This window comes from Brassica napus, chromosome A4 (genome assembly GCF_020379485.1).
Source record: "Brassica napus cultivar Da-Ae chromosome A4, Da-Ae, whole genome shotgun sequence".
Lineage (NCBI taxonomy): Eukaryota > Viridiplantae > Streptophyta > Magnoliopsida > Brassicales > Brassicaceae > Brassica > Brassica napus.
The window spans coordinates 2,993,785-3,015,929 of NC_063437.1; the positions used below are offsets into that span (position 1 = coordinate 2,993,785).

General features: G+C 39.0%; 3 protein-coding genes across 3 annotated transcripts; all 3 read left to right on the top strand.

Annotated features, from left to right (window-relative positions):
• Positions 1–3,359: 3,359 nt before the first annotated feature.
• LOC106447931 lies at positions 3,360–4,838 on the top strand. Its single transcript, XM_013889881.1, has one exon. The coding sequence runs from the start codon at positions 3,360–3,362 to the stop codon at positions 4,836–4,838; it is 1,479 nt and encodes a 492-aa protein (XP_013745335.1).
• Positions 4,839–14,464: 9,626 nt separating this feature from the next.
• On the top strand, positions 14,465–17,399 carry LOC106449209 (ABC transporter G family member 17-like). Its single transcript, XM_013891009.3, has 2 exons — positions 14,465–14,655; positions 15,278–17,399. The coding sequence occupies exon 2, from the start codon at positions 15,325–15,327 to the stop codon at positions 17,311–17,313; it is 1,989 nt and encodes a 662-aa protein (XP_013746463.1). The 5' UTR covers positions 14,465–14,655; positions 15,278–15,324; the 3' UTR covers positions 17,314–17,399.
• Positions 17,400–18,536: 1,137 nt separating this feature from the next.
• Positions 18,537–21,800, top strand: LOC106445339 (ABC transporter G family member 16). The gene has a single exon (XM_013886866.3). The coding sequence runs from the start codon at positions 19,491–19,493 to the stop codon at positions 21,639–21,641; it is 2,151 nt and encodes a 716-aa protein (XP_013742320.2). The 5' UTR covers positions 18,537–19,490; the 3' UTR covers positions 21,642–21,800.
• Positions 21,801–22,145: the final 345 nt, after the last annotated feature.

Below are 22,145 nucleotides of genomic sequence, written 5' to 3' on the forward strand. Positions count from 1 at the left end.
TAATAAATATTTTTAAAATTGCTATTTTTACAATTCGTATCAATACTAATTTTACACTTCTCTTGTTAACTAAATAATTTTTAGTATCATGTTCATCATCAAACACTCTCTTAAAAATAATATCAAATAAAGTTTTACAACTCTTTTTTGGTTAGGACTTAAAAATATTATACAAATTTCTTTTGTTTAGGATTTTTTTTATAAGTAAGGTAAACAACTATCAATATTCTTTTACAGCTTTGTAAGATTTAAAAAAAGGAAATTAATATTACATAATATTTTATTATTATATTTTTTTCTAGGATTTAAAAAAACAAATTCTATCAAATAACTATTTCAAGTTAATATTAACTATTGTTAATAGTTGCAATTTTCAAAATTCGTTTTTTTTTCAATATCATTAATATTTTTACAAATTTTCTTGTAAATTGAATAATTGTTACTACTATCATGTTTATCATTAAATCTTTAAGTAAAAATTACTATTAAATAAAATTTAACAATTCTCTCAAGTCACATTTTAAAAAAAAAGAAAGAAAAATTCTTAATTGATTAAGAGTAGAAAAGAATTTTCTTTTAGAAATTTCTTTTATTTAAGATTTTAGGAAAAGAAGAAGTTATTTTCACATAATGAAAGTTTTATTGACATATTCACAATCTAATAGATTTAATTGACACCTATCAGAATCATATTTGGTGAAATATTTGAAGTTAATTTAGGTTTATATTTGTTAACACAAAATTATTAAAAACTAAAGTTAGTTAATTATAAGAAAAATAAGATTACATTCACGATTTTATTTTACTTAGATTTTAAAAAGAAAATTAATTATTTTATTTTTTTTAGATTTTATACAACTATTTTATTTTTAATATAAAAATTATGTTTAATTATTTATATATTTTGTCTTATACATACAAACACATATTTATCATATGCACACATACCTATGTACGACAATAACAATAAAATTTAAAGTTATGATAGCATCATAAGATGTAATAAGGATAATAATAAGTTGAGTTGTATCAAAAAATTAAAAGAAAATACTCAGGTAATACTTTTCATGTAAATACTATTGTGTTTTGTAAAAATTATATGTGGAAGCTTAAACCTAAATATAGATGTAAAATATTTGTAGTTATTTTTTGTCATAATTGTTTAACATAAAACAATCTATTAAAAAGGAAAGTTATTTACTTATAAGAAAATAATAAGAGTATTTTTACAATTTTCTTTTAATTATGCTTTTGAAAAAGTAATATTAATTATTTTAAAGTTAGTTTTTTTTCATATTAATAATTTATTGTACTTGTAGGATTTTACAATTCGTTTTGTTTAATATTTTTTCTTAAAAGTTAATGTTTATCTTTTATAATTATCTATCTTTACTATGTTTTAAAACAAACATTATAATGAAAAATAATAATTACAATAATATTTATAATTGATTTTTAAGAAAACTCGTTTTTATTATTTTAGTATATATATTTTTGATTGGGATATAGTTTAACATATATCACATTTTTAAATATATAACTAACATGTGTCACAATCATGTTAATTAACACTTTTGAAGAACCAAGCTCAATATAATCTTTTATAATTATATTTTCATTAAAGGTTTAGAAAATAAAAATTATATTAAATAAATTGTTTTCAAATCTATTTTTTAGGATTTTGAAAAAAGAAAATTTCTAAAAAAATTACTACTAAATATTTTTTAAAAATTGTTTTTACTATTAAATAATTTTTAAAAGTAGTTTTTTCAAAATTAGTTTTTATTATCTTATATATATTTTTAATCTTTTATATATTTAAACGCATGTCACAATATTAGAAGGATAATTATTATCAAATAATCTTTTCTAATTATCTTTTTATTAGGATTTAAAACTATTAAATAATATATATAATAAGATTTTTAATAAAATTCATTTTTGTTAATATCTTTGTATATATATTGTTAATTATGAGATAGATTAACACATGTCACAATCTTAAATATATAATTGCTACGTGTCGCGATCATGTTAATTAGCAACTTTGAATAACCAAGCTACTTTTAAATAATATATATAATAAGATTTTTAATAAAATTCATTTTTGTTAATATCTTTGTATATATATTGTTAATTATGAGATAGATTAACACATGTCACAATCTTAAATATATAATTGCTATGTGTCACGATCATGTTAATTAGCAACTTTGAAGAACCAAGCTACTATTAAATAATATATTTAATAAGATTTTTAATAAAATTCATTTTTGTTAATATCTTAATATATATATTTTTAGTTATGAGATAGATTAATACATGTTACAATCTTAAATATATAATTGTTATGTATCGCGATCATGTTAATTAAAAACTTTGAAAAACTAAGCTTTATATAATAAAATTTCAAATTACTAATAATTATTCTATAAAAGAAATCGGATGTGAATAAGAGAGCCCGCGTGAAAGTGTGCAAGAGTGATCGTATAAGTACGGTTTTGTAGGATGCGAATCTAAAATCAGATTGCTATTGGCTAGGGAGAGCCCGCGTGGCTATTTCATTGGTTCGCGTATATTCTCTATCTGCTCTGTGGGGTTCAGATAAAGATGGAATGTACGGAATGAGTCTAATGACCTTTTTTGGCATTTTTCGAAAGGCAAATATGAAAAAAAAAACAAATTTGGAGCGCCAAAAAAATACAAAGTATCGCAGTAGATCGAATCAAATTTTTTTTGTGGTCTTCCCTTACTAGTCAGTAGACTCAGTAGTCAGTACCCATCAACTTGTTTTAAATTTTTTTTTTTCGAACCACAAGATTTTCAAAATGGACCAAGTGCCTGTGGTCTAGCGTGACTCTAGTGGTAGTGTAAGGATTTTTTTTTTTTTTTTTTTTGTGTATGTGTTTCAGATTCAAAGTATCCTTGGTACAAAGGGTTATTTTTAATTCGAAATTTCTAAAACCTGATTTCGGACCTTTTGAAAGAATATTATAGGTCGTCAACAGTTCCATGATAACTTTTTTTCTTTTTCAAAATGGAGTCTAAACTCAGTAGTGTATATAACTTTGTTGAAGAGAGAGAAAGTAGAGCGAGAAAATGCTCCCTAGATACCCCGCGTGGGCTTAAGTTGTACTTCATTGGGGCTCGTGAAACAGTAGATCTTGGTTTGGGCAGAGCAAAAACCACACGTTCTCTTTCTAAAAGACTGTACTTTCTTTATTCTATTATTATACTTTGCTGTGTGAGTACAAAATATTAAGTGTTTTTGACCTACCTGTTCTTATCCATTGAAGACTGGTGGTTGAACATTTAATTTGAATGGAAGATCTGAGCGGTTTTAACTCGAAAATTACAAGATGTCTGCTGCTATGGACAGAGCTCTCATGGCTCTTTCGCTGGAGGAAGAAGAAGAAGAAGTACCGTTCACTATGCCGGAGCTACCTGGTTTCAGTTCGGCAGAAGAAAATGCTCTAAGCCTTATAGGAAGAACCCTCAACCCGGAGTGCCAAAAGATGTCGGTTCTCATCCTCACCATGCCTCGGAAGTGGCAAAAAGAAGGAAGAGTAAGGGGTGTGGCGCTTTCTGAGGAAAAGTTTCAGTTTATCTTCAAAACTGAACATGATTTGCTTGATGTACTTGAGAAAGGAGTTCAGACATTCAATGAATGGGCGATAGTGCTAGAGAGATGGGTAGAGAATCCACCAGATGATTATCTTCAATATATTCCCCTGTGGGTTCAGATTAGTAAGATTCCGGTGAACTACTACACTCATTCGGTTCTGATGTCGCTGGGGGAAATGCTAGGGGAGGTGAAGGTGGTTGCTTTCGATCCATCGAAACCTATTGCTCAACCATTCATAAGAGTTCAAGTCCGCTTCAATGTAGCAAATCCCCTGAAAATGGCGAGAGTTCTCAACATGGGTGGAGGCAAAACCCACATTATTCACTTTGATTATGAGCAGCTGCAAAAGCGATGTTTTACCTGCAAAAGATTGAATCACGAGAAAACCATATGCCCGTGGGAGGTTAAAAAAAGACAGGACGCGGCGAGCTCGAGAAGAGAGAAGATTATCGCTGAGAAGAGTAGAGTGATAACAGTGCTGAAGCCAACTGATCCTCTATTTGGAGTACTTGATGAGGAGCAGGTAGGAATCAATCCTATGACTGGGAGGCCTAAAATAGCAAATGAAGTGTTAGAAGAGATGAGAAGGTTCCTTATAGCCGATACAGGTGAAGCTCTAACTGTCAAGATTGACAAGGTGAAGAAGTCTGTTGCTGAAGCAGAGAAGGATCCTATAGTGCAAAAGACTATTCTGAGGCTTGAAACAATCCCTATCATCACAACAGACCTCAACAAAGGCAAAGGTCATGTCTTTGACTATGGACAGAAGGAGGCTGAAAGGTGTAACTGGGATCTCAATGTCAATCCCAATAAACTCATGGCGGCATCGATGAAAGCGAACAGAAACATGAGTTCTTTCAAAGCTATTATGAGCGACAGTAAAGGCTATTCTGAAGAGTCGGAGAGTGACTTCAGGGGCACGTTATCTGACCTTCCTACGGTATTTCGGGCTGGTTCTACGGAACCGTGCTCTTCCGGGACGGTTAGGAAACGGGGTCCTATCAGAAGGAGGCCACCACGAGCGCAACGACAGAGGAACATGTTAGCTTTGATGGCTGATAATAGCGTGCAGGAAGAGGAGAGAAGAGATGGAAAACAAGAGGTAGGCTCAAGGAAGAGAAAGAAGATAAACCAAGATGCAGTGGCTGTCGTCACTAACAAGGCTCAGTGCCTTAAGGTGATCCCACATGAGGGATCGCCCTCTTCCCAATGAGCATCATGAGCTGGAATTGTCAAGGGTTGGGGCGGCCTCAAGGCTTGACAATTCAGAGACTGCGGGAGATGCGTCAAAACCTTTTCCCGGAGATTTTATTTTTGATGGAAACAAAAAATTGTCGGAATGTCTTAGTTGATTTGCAAGTTTGGTTGGGCTATGATGGGGTTTACACTGTGAATCCAGTTGGATTAAGTGGGGGTCTAGCTCTTTTTTGGAAAAAAAAACATAAAAATCAATGTAAAATTTGCGGATAAGAATGTCATTGACACCTTAGTCCAGTTTGGAGACTTCTCCTTTTTTCTCTCTTGTATATATGGAGAACCTTCGTGTGAAGGTAAGGAGATTGTATGGGAAAGGCTTAGCAGATGGGGTTATATCAGAAAGGAACCTTGGTGTATTATTGGAGATTTTAATGAAATCTTAAACAATGAAGAAAAGACAGGAGGGCCAAGGCGATCTGAGGCTTCCTTTAAACCCTTTGCTGAAATGATACACTGTTGTGGTATGGAGGAGTTTAGTAGCAAAGGAGATCGATTCACATGGGGCGGAAAAAGATGGAAAAAGTGGATTCAATGCTGCTTGGATAGAAGCTTTGGGAATAAAGCATGGTTGGAGCTATTCCCTGAATCGAACCAAAACTTCTTGGAGAAAAGAGGATCGGATCACAGGCCTGTTTGGCTGAGGTTAAACGCAGCCAAGGAATCCTTTAGAGGCCTTTTTAGGTTTGATAAAAGACTGCTGCGTCATCCTGAAGTAATAAAAGAAGTGGAGAAAGCCTGGGCTGTAAACAACAGGAAACCCGAGGAGGGAGTTACCACAAAGATCAGAAGTTGCAGAACGGTTCTCAGTAGATGGAAAAGGGAGAGGAACTTTAATGCCAAAGACAAGATTAACTTACTCCACCAGCGCCTGGAGTGGTTCCAATCACGTGATTTCCCATGTCGCTACATGATAGATGTTGTTCAAAGAGAGATAATGAATGCATATATAGAAGAGGAGATGTTCTGGCGACAGAAAAGTAGGGATAAATGGTTAGTTTTCGGAGATCGGAGCTCCAAGTTCTTTCATGGGTCGGTCCAAACCAATCGCTCCAGAAACTACATCACGAAGCTGAAGGACAAGAATGATCAAGACCAGTGGTCGGATGGAGCGAAAGCAGAGGTTGCGGTAGAGTATTTCACTGAACTCTTCAAATCTTCCAACCCAAGGTCCTATGAGACAGCCTTTGCGAGCTTCGAGCCAAAGGTCTCTGTCGCAATGAACTTAAACTTATCGAGAAGAGTATCTAAAGAGGAGATTCGAGATGCTATATTCTCCATCAACGCAGATAGTGCCCCCGGCCCTGACGGGATGACTGGAGCCTTCTTTCAAAAGTACTGGGGAGTTATTGGCGACCAAATCTCTAAGGAAATCCAAGAAATCTTCGAAACAGGGATCATGCCTAAGGAATGGAACCTTACATATTTGTGTCTGATTCCTAAAGTGCCCAACCTGGAGTATATGAGTGATTTAAGACCGATAAGCTTGTGTTCGGTGTTATACAAAGCAGTGTCCAAAATATTGGTCAAGAGGCTTCAACCTTTCCTAAGCTCCCTGGTATCAGTCAATCAATCAGCCTTTGTCAGCGAGAGGAACATTGCAGATAACATTATCATAGCCCATGAGGCTGTTCACGCTCTTAAGGCCCACCCTCGCATCTCCGAAGAATTCATGGCGGTGAAAACCGATATATCAAAGGCATATGATAAAGTGGAATGGGGCTATTTGAGGAATCTCATGAAGGCTCTTGGTTTTGATCAGAAGTGGATAGAGATGGTGATGATGTGTGTGACTTCTGTCACCTTTTCGGTACTAATGAATGACCAACCCTTCGGTCTGATAACTCCACAAAGAGGCCTCCGACAAGGTGATCCGCTATCCCCGTTCCTGTTTGTTCTTTGCACTGAAGGACTCACGCACCTGCTCAACGTGGTTGAAAGGAACGGTCTCTTCAATGGCCTGCAATTCTCGGATGAAGGGCCTGCGATTCATCATCTTTTGTTTGCGGATGACAGCCTGTTCATGTGTAAGGCCTCTCAGGATCAAGCCACAGTCCTTCATAGAATTCTACAGTTTTATGGAGCTGCCACCGGACAAAACATAAATCTACAGAAATCTTCCATCACCTTTGGAGGAAGAGTGGAAGAGGCAGTTAGCGCTGAGATCAAGAACATTTTGGGGATAAACAACGAGGGAGGAACAAGCAAATATCTAGGTCTACCTGAATGTTTCTCAGGTTCTAAAGTGGAGATGCTCTCATACATTAAGGATAAATCTCAAGCAAGACTTAACAGCTGGTACCTTCAACATCTATCTCAAGGAGGGAAGGAGGTCCTGCTCAAGTCTTCTGTGGGAGAAATACCTGTTTTCGCTATGTCTGTGTTCCGATTCCCTAAGATACTAATAACGAGCTTATCAAGTGCGATGGCAGATTTTTGGTGGGGCGCGGACAGTCATAAGAAAAAGGTACATTGGGTCGCTTGGGAGAAGTTATGTTTGCCAAAGAATTTAGGGGGTATGGGGTTCAGAGACCTTGAGTGTTTCAACCAAGCTCTATTAGCCAAACAAGCTTGGAAAATCTTAACCCATCCACAATCCCTGCTGGCAAGATTTTTAGAGAGCAGGTACTTTAAGGGAGGAGAGTTTATTGCGGCTTCATTGGGTGAGAGAACTTCCTTTGCGTGGAGGAGTCTTATGTTTGGTAAGGAGCTACTTCTTAAAGGACTGAGGCAAAGGGTGGGAGATGGCAAAACCACAAGAGTCTGGATAGATAAATGGATAGATGATCCGGAGGAAGGATTAAGAGCGCCGTGGATTAAGAATGTAGTCTTCGATGTTAACTTGATGGCAAGCTCACTGATTGATACAGAGACAAAGAGATGGAATGAACGCAAACTAGCAGAGGTCTTTGTGCAAGGAGATGTTGAGATGATTATGAAGAATCAACCAGTGGTCGAGAGACAGGATTTTTTCACATGGAAGTTCAACAAAAGTGGGGAAATGACGGTGAAGTCAGCCTACTGGCTGGCGTCATCGTTAAAAATCAAGGATCAGATACCAGAAGCCCTGGCGCTCCCCTCCACGAATGAGCTTAAGGAGAAAGTGTGGAAAGTCAAAACTCTACCAAAGATAAGAGTATTCCTCTGGAAAGCTCTGAGCTCAGCGCTTCCGACGGCTGATCTAATCTGTGCAAGAGGAATGAAGATAGATCAGAGATGCCAAACCTGTGGGAGAGAACCAGAATCGATCAATCATACTCTGTTTGAATGCACCTTTGCTAGACTAGTATGGGCAGTCTCAACAGTTCCTAATGGCAGCTTTAATGAGGGTTCAGTGTTCACAAACATGAACTTTCTTCTAAAGCTAGATGATCTCAAAGGTTTGCCAGAGAAAGATAGAAGAGCCTGGCCCTGGATTTTGTGGAATATCTGGAAAAGAAGAAATGAGATGTTCTTGAAGGAAGATGTCTTAATGCGTTGGAATTGGTTCAGAAAGCAATCCAGGAGGCTAACGAGTGGTATGCAGCACAACAGGTCGAGGTAGAGTGGGCTAAAGCTGAATCAATGTCCTCTACATCTTCACAGCGCACATGGATTCCACCAGAACCTGATTGGGTGATGTGTAATGTCGGAATGGAGTATTCAAAAAGTAAAGAATGCGCAGGAGGAGAGTGGGTCCTAAGAAATGATAGAGGAGTGGTACTTTGTCATAGTCGAAGAGCATTCTCTGGGATTAAAAATCGAGATGAGGCTAAGCTAGTGGTTGTTTTATGGGCGTTTGAGAGTATGAGAAGCCAAAGACAATCCAATGTCATCTTTGCGGGTGAATTTGGGGATTTATTTGGTGCACTTCAACGACCACAAGCCTGGCCCTCCTTCCATTTTCAAAGATCCCTAATGGAAAAGGAACTGGAAGGAATACTCAATTGGAAATTGAAGGTGGTGACTAGAGAAGCAAATAGAGGAGCCTTTTTCATTGCTCAAAGTGTCATCAAGTATGGACTGGTAAATTCTTATGTGGCTAGAGGCCATCCATCTTGGTTGTTTGAGTTCTTTGTTAATGAAAGCCGATCTCTCTGATTGCTGTCTCGGTGGAAGAAGGAATCGGAAGGGATAACCTCGTTGTGGAGTGAAGTGTTGAGTTGAGAATAGTAGGGTGTGACCCCTGTTTTATTTTGCTCTGTTTTGTAATATTCTCTCCTCTGTTTTGTCGCATTACAGGGTAACTTAAGTTTCTTGTGCGAGTTGTTATGTGGGTTATGGTGTTAGTGCCATTTATTATATTAATGAATCACCTTGACGGAAAAAAAAAATATAACTTTTTTGAAAAATATAACGACAAGGCAAAATCATGGATGATTCTCAATGAGTTTAGACTGAAAACTGTTGCTAGCTAGGGATGAGAATTTTCAGAAATAAATAATTTAAAAATATTAAATCAGTTTCGATGAATCAGCCTTTTATTCATTTTCTGTTTGTAGCTAGAGTGCAGATCCTACTTTCATATAAATGATTTGCCCCCAAAATAAATCATTACTTTGAAAACTAGAAGCACATGCTTAATGTGCTTTTAGTCATGGCCGGTTCAGGTTGTCCTATATATAAATTACGCCGTGAAGAAAAGGCAAAAGAGAAGGATCACAAATACTAAATTGTGTATTCCTTAGTGTTAGTACAACATCGGTTAAATGGGGCCAAGCATGTGAAGTAAGAGGACAAAGTGTAAATCTAATAGAACTGCTTCACTTTATCCATTCACGTATAACAGTATATATACAACTTCTCATAACCGACTTTGGTTAGAGATAACTCCTATCTCTAAATACATCATTATCTCAGTATTATACATGATTATCCACAACCTCCAATACTCCCCCTCAAGTTGGGAATATGAAAGTTTCTAACACCCAACTTGAACAGCAAATTTTCGAACTGAACTCTCCCCAACACCTTTGTTAACACGTCCGCTAGCTGTTCTGTTGTTCGTACATGCACTGTCTCCAACACTCTATCTTGAATAGCATCTCTCACTTGATGACAATCCGATTCAATATGTTTAGTCCTTTCATGGAACACTGGATTAGCCGCAATATAAATCGCAGACTTACTGTCACAAAACAATTTCGAAGGTCTCATCTGCGGAGCTCCCAAGTCCACCAACAACCTTCGTAGCCACTTGATCTCTCTAGTTGCCTGAGCCATGGATCTATATTCAGCTTCTGCTGAAGAATGTGAAACCACTCCCTGCTTCTTTGTCTTCCAAGAAACCGGTGAATCACCAACCAATGCCACATATGCACTTAAGGATCTCCTAGTGGTCGGACAAGCTGACCAATCTGCGTCACAGAACACTGACAAACTGAGGTCGAGTTTAGAACTCAGCATAATACCTTGTCCCGCTGTACCCTTGAGATAACGCACCACCCTTAGCGCCGCATCCCATTGCACCTGTCGCGGAGTTTTCATGAACTGTGATAGTATATGCACAGAATACGAAATATCCGGTCTTGTAATCGACAAGTAGACTAGCCGACCAACTAATCTTCTATACTTCTCAGCATCAATCATGAACGGACTTGTATCCAAAGCCAATTTGTGATGCTGCTCCATTGGTGTGGCTGCTGGCTTAGCCCCTAATAATCCAACATCTGAGATCAAGTCCAACGCATACTTCCTTTGCGTGAGCATGAAGCCTTCTTCACCACGCCCTACTTCTATTCCAAGAAAATATTTAAGCTTTCCCAGATCTTTCATGTGAAAGCATCGGCTCAAGTACTCTTTAAACTTAGACACAAAATCCAAGTCATTCCCACACACCAACAAGTCATCAACATAGATGAGTACCCTAAGCTCCATTCCTTTCTTCTTGTATACAAATAATGAATAGTCTGCATACGAATGCTTAAATCCAAACCGCTTTAAAGCATCTGTGAGTTTAGAGAACCAGCACCTCGGTGCTTGCCGCAGTCCATAAATAGCTTTGTGAAGTTTACAAACCTTGGTGGGATCATCTGTTTTAAATCCTTGTGGAAGCTTCATATAAACTTCCTCCGTTAAATCCCCATGCAAAAATGCATTGTGAACATCCATCTGATGAACAATCCAGCCCTTTCCTGCTACAACACGCAACAGACTTCTCACCGTTGTCATCTTAGCGACGGGTGCAAAAATCTCTTTAAAATCTCTTCCCTTCACTTGCCTATTCCCCAACGCAACCAATCTTGATTTAGGCCTCTCCACAGTACCGTCAGCCTTGTACTTGAACTTGTAAACCCACATATTGCCAATGGCTTTCTTTCCTGGCGGCAAGTCAACAATGCTGAAAGTCTTATTCAGCTCAAACGCACCAATCTCATCTTTCATTGAGTTTCTCCATATTTCTTGTTGAACTGCCTCCTTATAACTCCTTGGCTCTTCTCCACTTGTGATCGCAGCCAAGAATGTCTTATGCGCTGGAGAAAACCGTTCATCAGAAATATAATTCAGAAGAGGGTATGGTGTTTTACCTTGGACCGACGAGGACTCTGATTGTACATTGAGTGCAGCGTGATGGGGTTCTTCTTTAATGCATCTCGCATTGTAGTTCACGTAGTCCCGCACTGTTATCACTGCTGGAATCACTCCCACACTGCTAGGACCTTCTACACTCTCAACACTGCTCTGTTCAGCACTCTGCTTTTGAACCTCGACATCAGCCACATTTTCTTCCTGAACACTCTCTGTGACTGTTTTATCTTCTTGATCTGGTCCAGTTGTTGGTTCTGCTTCCACACTCTTGTCTACAGGAGTAATGGACTCACACGCTGCCTGAGAGTTACTCCCCCTGTCAACTACGACTGTTTCTATCGTCCAGTCATCGTCAGGTCCTCCTGTTAACTCAATTCGATGAACCGCATCTTCACTCATCTCACTGAAAGGAAACACGTCCTCAATAAAACTCACGTCGCGCGACACTACAAACTCATTCTTCTCAATGTCATATAGCCTCCAAGCTTTCTTCCCAAAAGGATAGCCCACAAAGACACACTTTCTGCTCCTTTCTCCAAATTTGTCTTTACTCCTATCTCGTCGATGAACATAGCACAACGACCCAAAGACTCTTAATGCATCATACACTGGCTTCTTGCCAAATAACACCTCATACGGTGATTTCCCTTTCAACACCGCAGGTGGAGTCATGTTGATAACGTGTGTTGCTGTTGAAATTGCCTCTCCCCAAAACTTGACTGGCAATTTTGATTGAAACAGGAGCGACCTTGCAACGTTCAATATATGTCTATGCTTCCTCTCCACACGCCCATTTTGCTGTGGTGTAGCAACACAACTTGTTTGATGAACAATGCCATTGTCTCGAAAATACTCTTCTAAACACATAAACTCCATCCCATTATCACTTCTGACTATCTCAACTTCTTTACCAAATTGTTTCGCGGCATAAGCACAAAACCTCTGCATTACTCTCTTCACTTCTGATTTCGCAAGTAGTAAGTAAGTCCATACTGCTCTGGAAAAATCGTCCACCACAGTAAGAAAATACACAGCTCCACACAAAGAAGGTACACGGTAAGGTCCCCACACGTCAACATGTATAAGCTCAAAACACTTGCTTGTTTTATTAATACTATCATTGAAAACATCTCTGGTTTGCTTTGCTCTAAAACACACGTCACAAGGACTAGAGCTAGCTTTATTCAAAACACTAGACAAAGTAGATAAAGAAGATGAAATCGAGAAAGCTGGATGCCCAAGTCGCCTATGCCACAGAAGCTGATCACCACTTGCATCAACTCGTTTAGCCTCTGCAACTCTCACATCCCTGAAGAAATAAACCCCACCACGTTCCTCACCTGCTCCAATCAGAGTCTTCGAAGAACGGTCCTGCAATACACAAATAGTATCCGTAAATAAGGCAAAGCAGTTTGAATATTTCAACAGCTTGGATACCGAGATCAAGCTACAATCTAGCTTTGGCACAAACAACACATCCTTGAGTGAAATACGATCTGTTAGAATCATATCACCCATATGTACCGAAGTTGAGGTTCTTCCATCTGCAAACCCCACAACACACGGTAGAGTTTCTTTCACATTCACAAGAAGACTTAAATCTCCTGTCATGTGATGAGAAGCACCCGAATCTATAATCACATCTCCAATATTCTTACCAGACAACTTCTCTGATTGAGCACTTGATTTCCCATCATTTATAATCTGGGAAATTGCTCTCCATTGTTCAGGCGTGAGATCAGACGAACCTGCTCCTTGCGAGCTGGTTGCATGAGCAGCATGTGCTGTACCACGACCTCTTCCTGCGTTACCACCACGACCTCTACCTGAACCTCCTCTTCCACGCTTCTCATTCATCCATTCCGGATAGCCAATGATCTGCCAAAAATTACTCTTATCGTGCCCCGTCTTGCCACAGTTAGAACACAGACGATCCCTTGCTCTAGTTCCATATCCAACATTGGAGTTCTCCGTTTTCGAGCCAAAACCAGACGAAAAAGAATCTCGTGTTTCTTCCTGCGCTTCCTTGCGAGACACGAAACCAATAGCCTCTTGCTGCACAATCTCTCGAGACTTAGCTGAATTTAACCTAGCCTCCTCTCTTATGACTTTAGCATAAACTTTACCAAGATCTGGCAAGTCGTCAGCTTCAATGATTGCTGTCACGACATTACCAAACCGCACTTCATCCAAACCCATGATGAACTGATGAACTCTCTCATCTTCACGTTCCTTCTCATACACGGCAGCCGCTGAGCAACTGCACATCATGGCCAAACGACCATAGTAGTCAATCACAGGTTGACCGTTTTGCCTACACGAAGCCAGCTGCTCCATCAGTTGGTGAACTCGTACCTTGTTCCCCACTTCAAATCGTTTCTTCAAGTTTTCCCACAATTTGTGAGCCTCCGTGATGAATGTTACGGTAGATCGGACCATTGGTTCCATAGAAGATCTAATCCACCCAACTATCATCGAGTTAACACTAAGCCACAATTCCAAATCTGAATGACCTTCTGCCGGTTTAGATAGAGTCCCATCGATGAACCCTATTTTCTTCTTTGCTCGAAGAGCATTCTCCATCTCCATGGCCCATTCGTTGTAATTATCCCCCTTCAGCTGAACCGAGGTTATCAACGCACCAGGATTGTCTGATGAAAACAAAGAATACGGTGATATCACTTTCGCCGTACTCTGTTTCACCGCCACTTGCTTCGTTTCTTCGTTGTCACTCATGACTTCTTAGTTTGATTGATCAGAAAAAAATTTTATAATGATCTTTGCTCTGATACCATGTAAATCTAATAGAACTGCTTCACTTTATTCATTCACGTATAACAGTATATATACAACTTCTCATAACCAACTTTGGTTAGAGATAACTCCTATCTCTAAATACATCATTATCTCAATATTATACATGATTATCCACAACCTCCAATACAAAGCAATAAGAAAAACAGGAACTGTGTGTGTCTACACAACACACAAAATGCAAGTTACATTTTTGAGTGACTCCTTTTCAATACGTCACGAGACCTCTTACAGATTCTGCGGGTATATATAAAGTAATCTAATTCACATAGAATGTACAACTACACAACCAAGCTCCATATACTTCTCAACTTTCTTTCACAAGTTTTTTAATTCACCGTTGTCTCTCAAGCGCAACAGATTAGGATCTATACTTTATACAGACATCTGTGAACGAGTTTTCATCATTTCATTTTGTGCTTGCCACAACGACAATGGTCTTCTAACTTCATTAGGTAAATTTCTATATTTTTTTCTGTTTCATGTGTGTTTTTCAGTAATTATGAATTCTCTTAAAGTTAATTTGTGAAAAATAAGGTCTTGTAACAATAACTATAAATCAATTTAAACAGTTAGATGGAAAAAAGAACTTGACTATGAAATTTTATCAGTATCCACTATGGGTGTGATTGGTAGTGGCTGTGAGTGCTCTCTACAGTCTCATTTCTTTCTAGAGCACTAAATCTACACCAATCTTGATTTCTATTTTTTTTTAAAGTTTACAGTCATTTTATAAAATCTACAGCACTTCTTTGAATTTATGTCTTTACAATTTCTCTGCAGAGACAAAAACCTACAGCCCAAATTTAAAGATTTTTAAAAATTAAAAATCTAAAGCCAAAGCAATAAAAACCACAGCAATATTTCTACAGTAAAAATATGAAATCACAGCACTTACCAATCAACCCCTATATGCCAGTTTTCAAATGGAAAATCTTAATCAGTATTCACTATATGCAGGATTAATCTTATTAAAATATGAAATACAACTAACACAACAGAAATGGAAAACAATATCCAACTATTAGTATATTACCTTTTTTAATTTGACTAAGAAGAGTGTGTATCATGTCTTAGCTGAGTACATACAAGAACACAGCGCCGTGTGTTGATCTTCTGGCGAAATGCTACAACAAGACGCCGTAATCAGTGTTCATTCACCTGGGACACGGCCCCTTCCCTTAGTCCTTGCGTTCAATGACCTCACCTATAAAGTCACACTTCCACGGCGTTTTGGTTTTCGTTTCCGACGTAGCCCAGCTCAAGTAAAGACTCTGCTCAACGGCATCACCGGAGAGACTAACGAAGGAGAGATCTTAGCCATTCTCGGAGCAAGCGGCTCTGGAAAATCAACCCTTATCGATGCATTGGCTGGACGGATCTCAGAAGGTAGCTTGAAAGGCAAGGTAACTCTAAATGGCGAAGCTTTGCAGTCACGTGTGTTACAAGTTATATCTGCTTATGTTATGCAAGACGATCTCCTTTTCCCTATGCTCACTGTCCAAGAAACCCTAATGTTCGCTGCCGAGTTCCGCCTTCCAAGAAGCCTACCCAAATCTAAGAAGAGAGACAGAGTTGAAACCCTAATAGACCAGTTAGGGCTCAGAACTGTTAAAAACACTATGATCGGTGACGAAGGTCATCGTGGCGTCTCTGGTGGAGAGAGGAGGCGTGTATCGATAGGCACGGACATCATTCACGACCCCATCGTGTTGTTCCTCGACGAGCCAACCTCAGGACTAGACTCAACTTGTGCCTTCATGGTGGTGCAAGTCTTGAAAAAGATCGCGTGTAGTGGAAGCATCGTAGTTATGTCAATCCATCAACCTAGTTGTCGGATTATGGAGTTTCTTGATCGTCTCCTCGTCTTATCTTCCGGCCAGTGTGTGTTCAGTGACTCTCCTGCTACTCTCCCCTTGTTCTTCTCAGAGTTTGGTCGTCCCATACCGGATAAAGAGAACAATGCGGAGTTCACACTTGACCTAATCAAAGATCTTGAAGGAACCTCTGGAGGAACCAGCAGGTTAGTAGAATTCAACAGAAGTTGGCAACAAAAGAAGCTTAGAGGTAGTCAAGAACCTCACCACAACTCATCACCCTTGAGAGAAACCATCAATGCAAGCATTACTAGAGGCAAGCTTGTCACAACTTCATATAACTCAAAAGCTTCATACGTAAACCCATGGTGGGTCGAGACCCTTATCTTAGCTAAACGTTACATGATAAACTGGACCAGAACACCTGAGCTTATCGGTACACGGGTCTTCATTGTCATGATGACTGGTTTTCTCTTGGCTACGGTTTACTGGAGAGTAGATGACTCACCTAGAGGCGTCCAAGAGAGGCTAAGCTTCTTCTCATTCGCAATGGCTACAATGTTCTACAGTTGTGCAGATGGACTGCCTACTTTCATCCAAGAAAGATACATTTTCATGAGAGAAACTGCTCATAATGCGTACCGAAGATCATCATATGTTATATCTCACTCTCTAGTGACTCTGCCTCATCTCTTCGCACTCTCCGTTGGATTTGCAGCCACCACGTTCTGGTTCGTTGGCTTAAACGGCGGTTTAGCTGGTTTCATCTACTATCTTCTCATAATCTTTGCGTCTTTCTGGTCAGGATGTTCCTTTGTTACATTTGTCTCTGGTGTGATACCTAACGTGATGATGAGTTACATGGTCACGTTTGGATATCTTTCTTACTGTCTACTCTTCAGTGGATTCTACATTAACCGAGATAGGATCCATCTTTATTGGATATGGATTCATTACATTTCTCTACTAAAGTATCCTTATGAAGCTGTTCTGCACAACGAGTTTGATGATCCCTCCCGTTGTTTCGTGAGAGGAAACCAAGTTTTTGATAATACGTTCATGGAAGGAGTGCCTGAATCTATGAAGGAGAAGCTTCTGGAGACAATGGGAAGTTATTTAGGGATGGAGTTAACGGAGTCAACGTGTTTGAGGACGGGCTCTGAGTTGCTTAAGCAACACGGTATTGAGCAGTTGGATAAATGGGGTTGCTTGTGGGTTACGCTAGCTTGGGGATTCTTTTTTAGGATCTTATTTTATTTTTCGTTGTCATTTGGAAGCAAGAATAAGAGGGCGTGAACGTCATCTTTGGAAGCAAAAGTGTGAAATCAATGTATTTCTGAAGCATACGTTTTATTGTGGAAGCAAATCCCTTTTCTTGAATCTTGAAATATTAGTGATATATATAAATATATATTAGTGATATATATAAATATATATTAGTGATATATATTTATTGAATCTTGAAATATATTTATATTTATATATTTATATATCTTCTACCTTTCTGTATATATGTGTTAGGTATTGGCTATAAACTATAATATGGTAAATCTAGTAGCCTTGAAGTTTTCCATTCAAAATCAGTTCCTCCAAGAATGCTAACACACCTATATCTTCTTTTACATGGTTGGTGTGAATATAGTGTAGTTAACAAATTTTAAAATATATAGCCTACCGTGTCTATGCTATATTCCCTTTTCAAGAAACAAAAGCGAAAAAAAAAAAAATTAGTTGCTCGGAATAGAAATCAAATTAGCCAGCCAGTCTTGCACCCTTTGCTCGTGGCGGCAAGGAAAGCTATAATATAGTAGGTAGAAGTTAGTCACCTAAAACCCGTAAAGTCAACAAAAAATGTAACACAAATAAAATTTGCGATTGGAAATATAAGAAGCCAAGTCCGTCATTGATGCGTTCGTGTTACCACTACATTACTAGAGGTTGGATCAAGTAGTACTTAAGATGGAATATAATGAAATTTCCTTTTTAAAAAATATTCAAATTTTCTTCTTTCAAATGGTTTTGGATATAAAAAGGGGTAAAGTTGACACACAGTAAAATGTTTGTATTTTGAAATATTTAGCATGTGTACATAAAAAGAAACATAAACGTAAATTTAAAGAAAAAAATGAAGAAGTTTAAATGTATATTGAGAAATGTTTACTGAGAAATCCACTAAGATAACTTACATTAATGGAGCTCCTAAAACTTCTGTAGTTTGCTTGCCTCACCGAAGACATTACTTGTTTAATTTTGATTTTCTTAAATGCAATGACTTTCTGGTGGGAAAACTTTCATCTTATATATATATCATAGTAAAAACACGTATTAGGCTCACAAAGTTACAATTCAGTTTCATGTCATGCGAATTATATTATGGTGTTTTATCATTTCGTTGTATTAGGGAAATCGTGTTTGCGTTACATTACTTTATATTGCATGCGAGATGATAAATCAGGTGATGCTTTTGGGTTTTTGGAATAAAAATTAAAAATAAAATAAATCAGGTGATGCTTTAACCTCGAAAAAAAACTCTATACGATGCTATCACTATTTGTAACGAGGAAAAGAAAACATATTGAGTTTGGTAAATAAGGTTCCACCGTTACCAAACTAATCAATGAAACAGAAAGAATGTTGACATTTTGTGTATTCTTTTCCAAACTTTTCGAGGGAACACATGCCATTAAACAGTGAAACTTTCAGAATTAGCGCAAAATTAATGCCAAACTCGAATCAATCTTGGCAAAGAGTGTTACCCTAGCTAGCTAGCAACGCTGAGCCGATAAAGATAATTTTATTTCTAATAAACAAAAAAATAATTAAATGACTATATATGAAATATATACAATCTTCTCAACTTGAACAACAAAAAAAATAACCAGAATCAATTTTCTTTAGCAGTTCAAGACGTTTGTATCTTGCAGAGTTAGTTGTTTTTTTAATATATTTTGGGGTCAAAGTGCATTATAAAAACTACTAATAAGCAGTATTTGACCATAAAATTAATGTGAAACACAAAGAAAGTTCTCATCTCAATCCTGTGCCTTGGTTAGATCAACACCCTTCACCTATAATTCTCCATTCGATAACACACACCTAATTGTCAAGTGTCCACCATATCTTATTACTAAGATATTTGGAATTACGAATTCTAGATTTATAGGTCATCCTCATCTCATTACACCTCTCCCACCTTAATAACTAAACTACATTAAATACAAATACATCCAAAACGCATTTCCATCCAAACGCCAAAAAAATACTATAGTCAACAACACAAGCGCATAGAGCCTTCGTGTTTACACACTTACACACGTTACTTCGTACGCCTTTTCTAAATGACTATAAAAGAGAGATAGAGATGCGGATATAAGCAAATAACAGAAAAGTATAGAACCAATAGCAACACTCATGCAAAGATTGTGTTCAACGAGCTGCTAGATTTTGTAATCTCTTCTCACTTTTACTCCTTCATGTCTCGCACAGTATCAGAAGATCACTCTGTTGATAACGCGACGCCGTATCATTCCATGGAGATTGGTTCGTCGTTGACTTTAGGTCAACTTCTCAAGAACGTAAGCGACGTAAGAAAGGTAGACGCCGGCGACGAGACTCCTCTTCACAGCTCACAGGGAGATCAAGATTACGATGATCTCATGCGTCCTGTCCCCTTCGTTCTATCCTTCAACAACCTCACCTACAACGTCTCCGTTCGCCGGAAGTTTAATTTGATCCCACGGAGGAGCCTTTCTTCCTCCAAGACCAAGACCCTTCTTGACAACATCTCCGGCGAGACACGCGACGGAGAGATTCTCGCCGTTCTTGGAGCTAGCGGGTCGGGTAAATCCACTTTGATCGACGCATTAGCGAACCGGATCGCTAAAGGTAGCTTGAAGGGCAAGGTAACGCTTAACGGCGAGCCTCTCCAATCTCGAACCCTAAAAGTTATCTCAGCGTACGTAATGCAAGACGACCTTCTCTTCCCGATGCTCACCGTTGAAGAAACCCTAATGTTCGCCGCCGAGTTTCGCCTACCAAGAAGCTTACCTAAGTCCAAGAAGAAGCTCCGTGTCCAAACCCTAATCGAGCAGTTAGGGATCAAGAACGCGGCGAACACCATCATCGGAGACGAAGGTCACCGTGGAATCTCCGGCGGAGAGAGGCGGCGAGTTTCGATCGGGATCGATATCATCCACGACCCGATCGTTCTCTTCCTCGACGAGCCGACTTCGGGGCTGGACTCCACAAGCGCCTTCATGGTGGTTAACGTGTTGAAGAAGATAGCGGAGAGTGGCAGTATCGTAATAATGTCGATACATCAGCCTAGTCACCGAGTTCTCGGTTTGCTTAACCGTCTTATCTTCTTGTCACGTGGCAAAACCGTTTTCAGCGGTTCGCCCGCGAGTTTACCGGGATTTTTCGCCCGGTTTGGGAGTCCCGTACCGGAGAACGAGAATCAAACCGAGTTCGCGCTCGATCTCATCAGAGAGCTCGAAGGATCAGCCGGAGGAACGCGAGGACTAGTCGAGTTCAACAAGAGATGGCAAGAGATGAAGAATCGATCTCCGCCGGCGTCTCCGAATCCAAATCTCACTCTCAAAGAAGCGATCTCCGCTAGTATAAGCAGAGGGAAGCTAGTCTCCGGCGGTGGCGGTGGATCCTCCGTCGTAAGCCACGGCGGATTCGCGAATCCGTTCTGGATCGAGATCAAAACTCTCACCGAACGCTCGATCCTCAACTCCCGGCGTCAACCGGAGCTATTCGGGACCCGATTAGCCACCGTACTCGTCACCGGATTCATCCTCGCCACCGTGTTCTGGCGGTTAGACAACTCTCCGAAAGGCGTTCAAGAGCGGCTAGGTTTCTTCGCGTTCGCGATGTCGACGATGTTCTACACTTGCGCCGATGCTCTCCCCGTCTTCCTCCAGGAGCGTTACATCTTCATGAGAGAAACCGCTTACAACGCTTACCGGAGATCCTCCTACGTCCTCTCTCACGCCGTCGTCTCTTTACCTTCGCTCGTCTTCCTCTCGCTAGCCTTCGCAGCGACGACGTTTTGGGCTGTTGGTCTCGAAGGAGGCCCAATGGGCTTTCTATTCTATTGCCTGATCATCTTCGCCTCTTTCTGGTCCGGAAGCTCCTTCGTGACTTTCTTATCCGGCGTCGTTCCGCATGTTATGTTGGGTTACACGATCGTTGTAGCTATCTTAGCTTACTTCTTGCTGTTCAGCGGCTTCTTCATCAACAGAGATCGTATCCCTCAGTACTGGTTATGGTTTCACTACCTTTCTCTGGTTAAGTACCCGTACGAGGCGGTTCTTCAGAACGAGTTCTCGGATCCTATGGAGTGTTTTGTGAGAGGTGTTCAGATGTTCGATAACACGCCTCTGGGACAGTTGAGTTATGGGATGAAACTGAGGCTTTTGGATTCTGTGAGCAGATCTATTGGGATGAGGATAACGAGTTCGACGTGTCTTACGACGGGTGCTGATATTCTGAGGCAGCAAGGAGTTACGGAGCTTAGCAAATGGAGTTGCTTGCTTGTCACGGTAGGGTTTGGGTTCTTTTTTAGGGCTTTGTTTTACTTGTGTTTGTTGTTTGGGAGCAAGAACAAGAGGAGGTGAGAATGAGATGGCTGGTGGTGATACTTTGAACCCAAAACATTTCTTGTATTTTTTTAGTTTTTGTTAGTGTGATTTGTTGATTGATCGTGTCTTTGAATTGTATTCTTTTTAACATGTTGTTTACTTCTGAAATCATAATAAATATCGTTTTTTAAGATTTTCAGAAATCACCTATTGATTTCTCTTCGGACTGTTCGTTTTAACAGTTCGAACACGAAAGTTTTGTTCGTTTACATTTGAAATTACAAGTCATTTTTAAAATAGTCAGGGATGGAGATAGTTTTCTCAAAATAGTATAATGTCTATTATATCTTTGATATAGTTCACAAATTATAAACTTAAACATAATATCATTTTGTCACTCACGGAAAATGACAAGACCACAAAAACACATATTTCAAAAAACCTTACAAAAAAAATTTCTCGTTAAAATCGAAAATTCAATTTCTAGCCAAAATCGTAAATATGTATTTTTCTGCTAAAACTGTAAATTATATTTCCCGT

Coding starts and splice junctions, on each gene's coding strand:
- LOC106447931 (XM_013889881.1), top strand. CDS start 3,360: ATGTCTGCTGCTATGGACAGAGCTCTCATGGCTCTTTCGCTGGAGGAA.
- LOC106449209 (XM_013891009.3), top strand. CDS start 15,325: ATGCTACAACAAGACGCCGTAATCAGTGTTCATTCACCTGGGACACGG.
- LOC106445339 (XM_013886866.3), top strand. CDS start 19,491: ATGTCTCGCACAGTATCAGAAGATCACTCTGTTGATAACGCGACGCCG.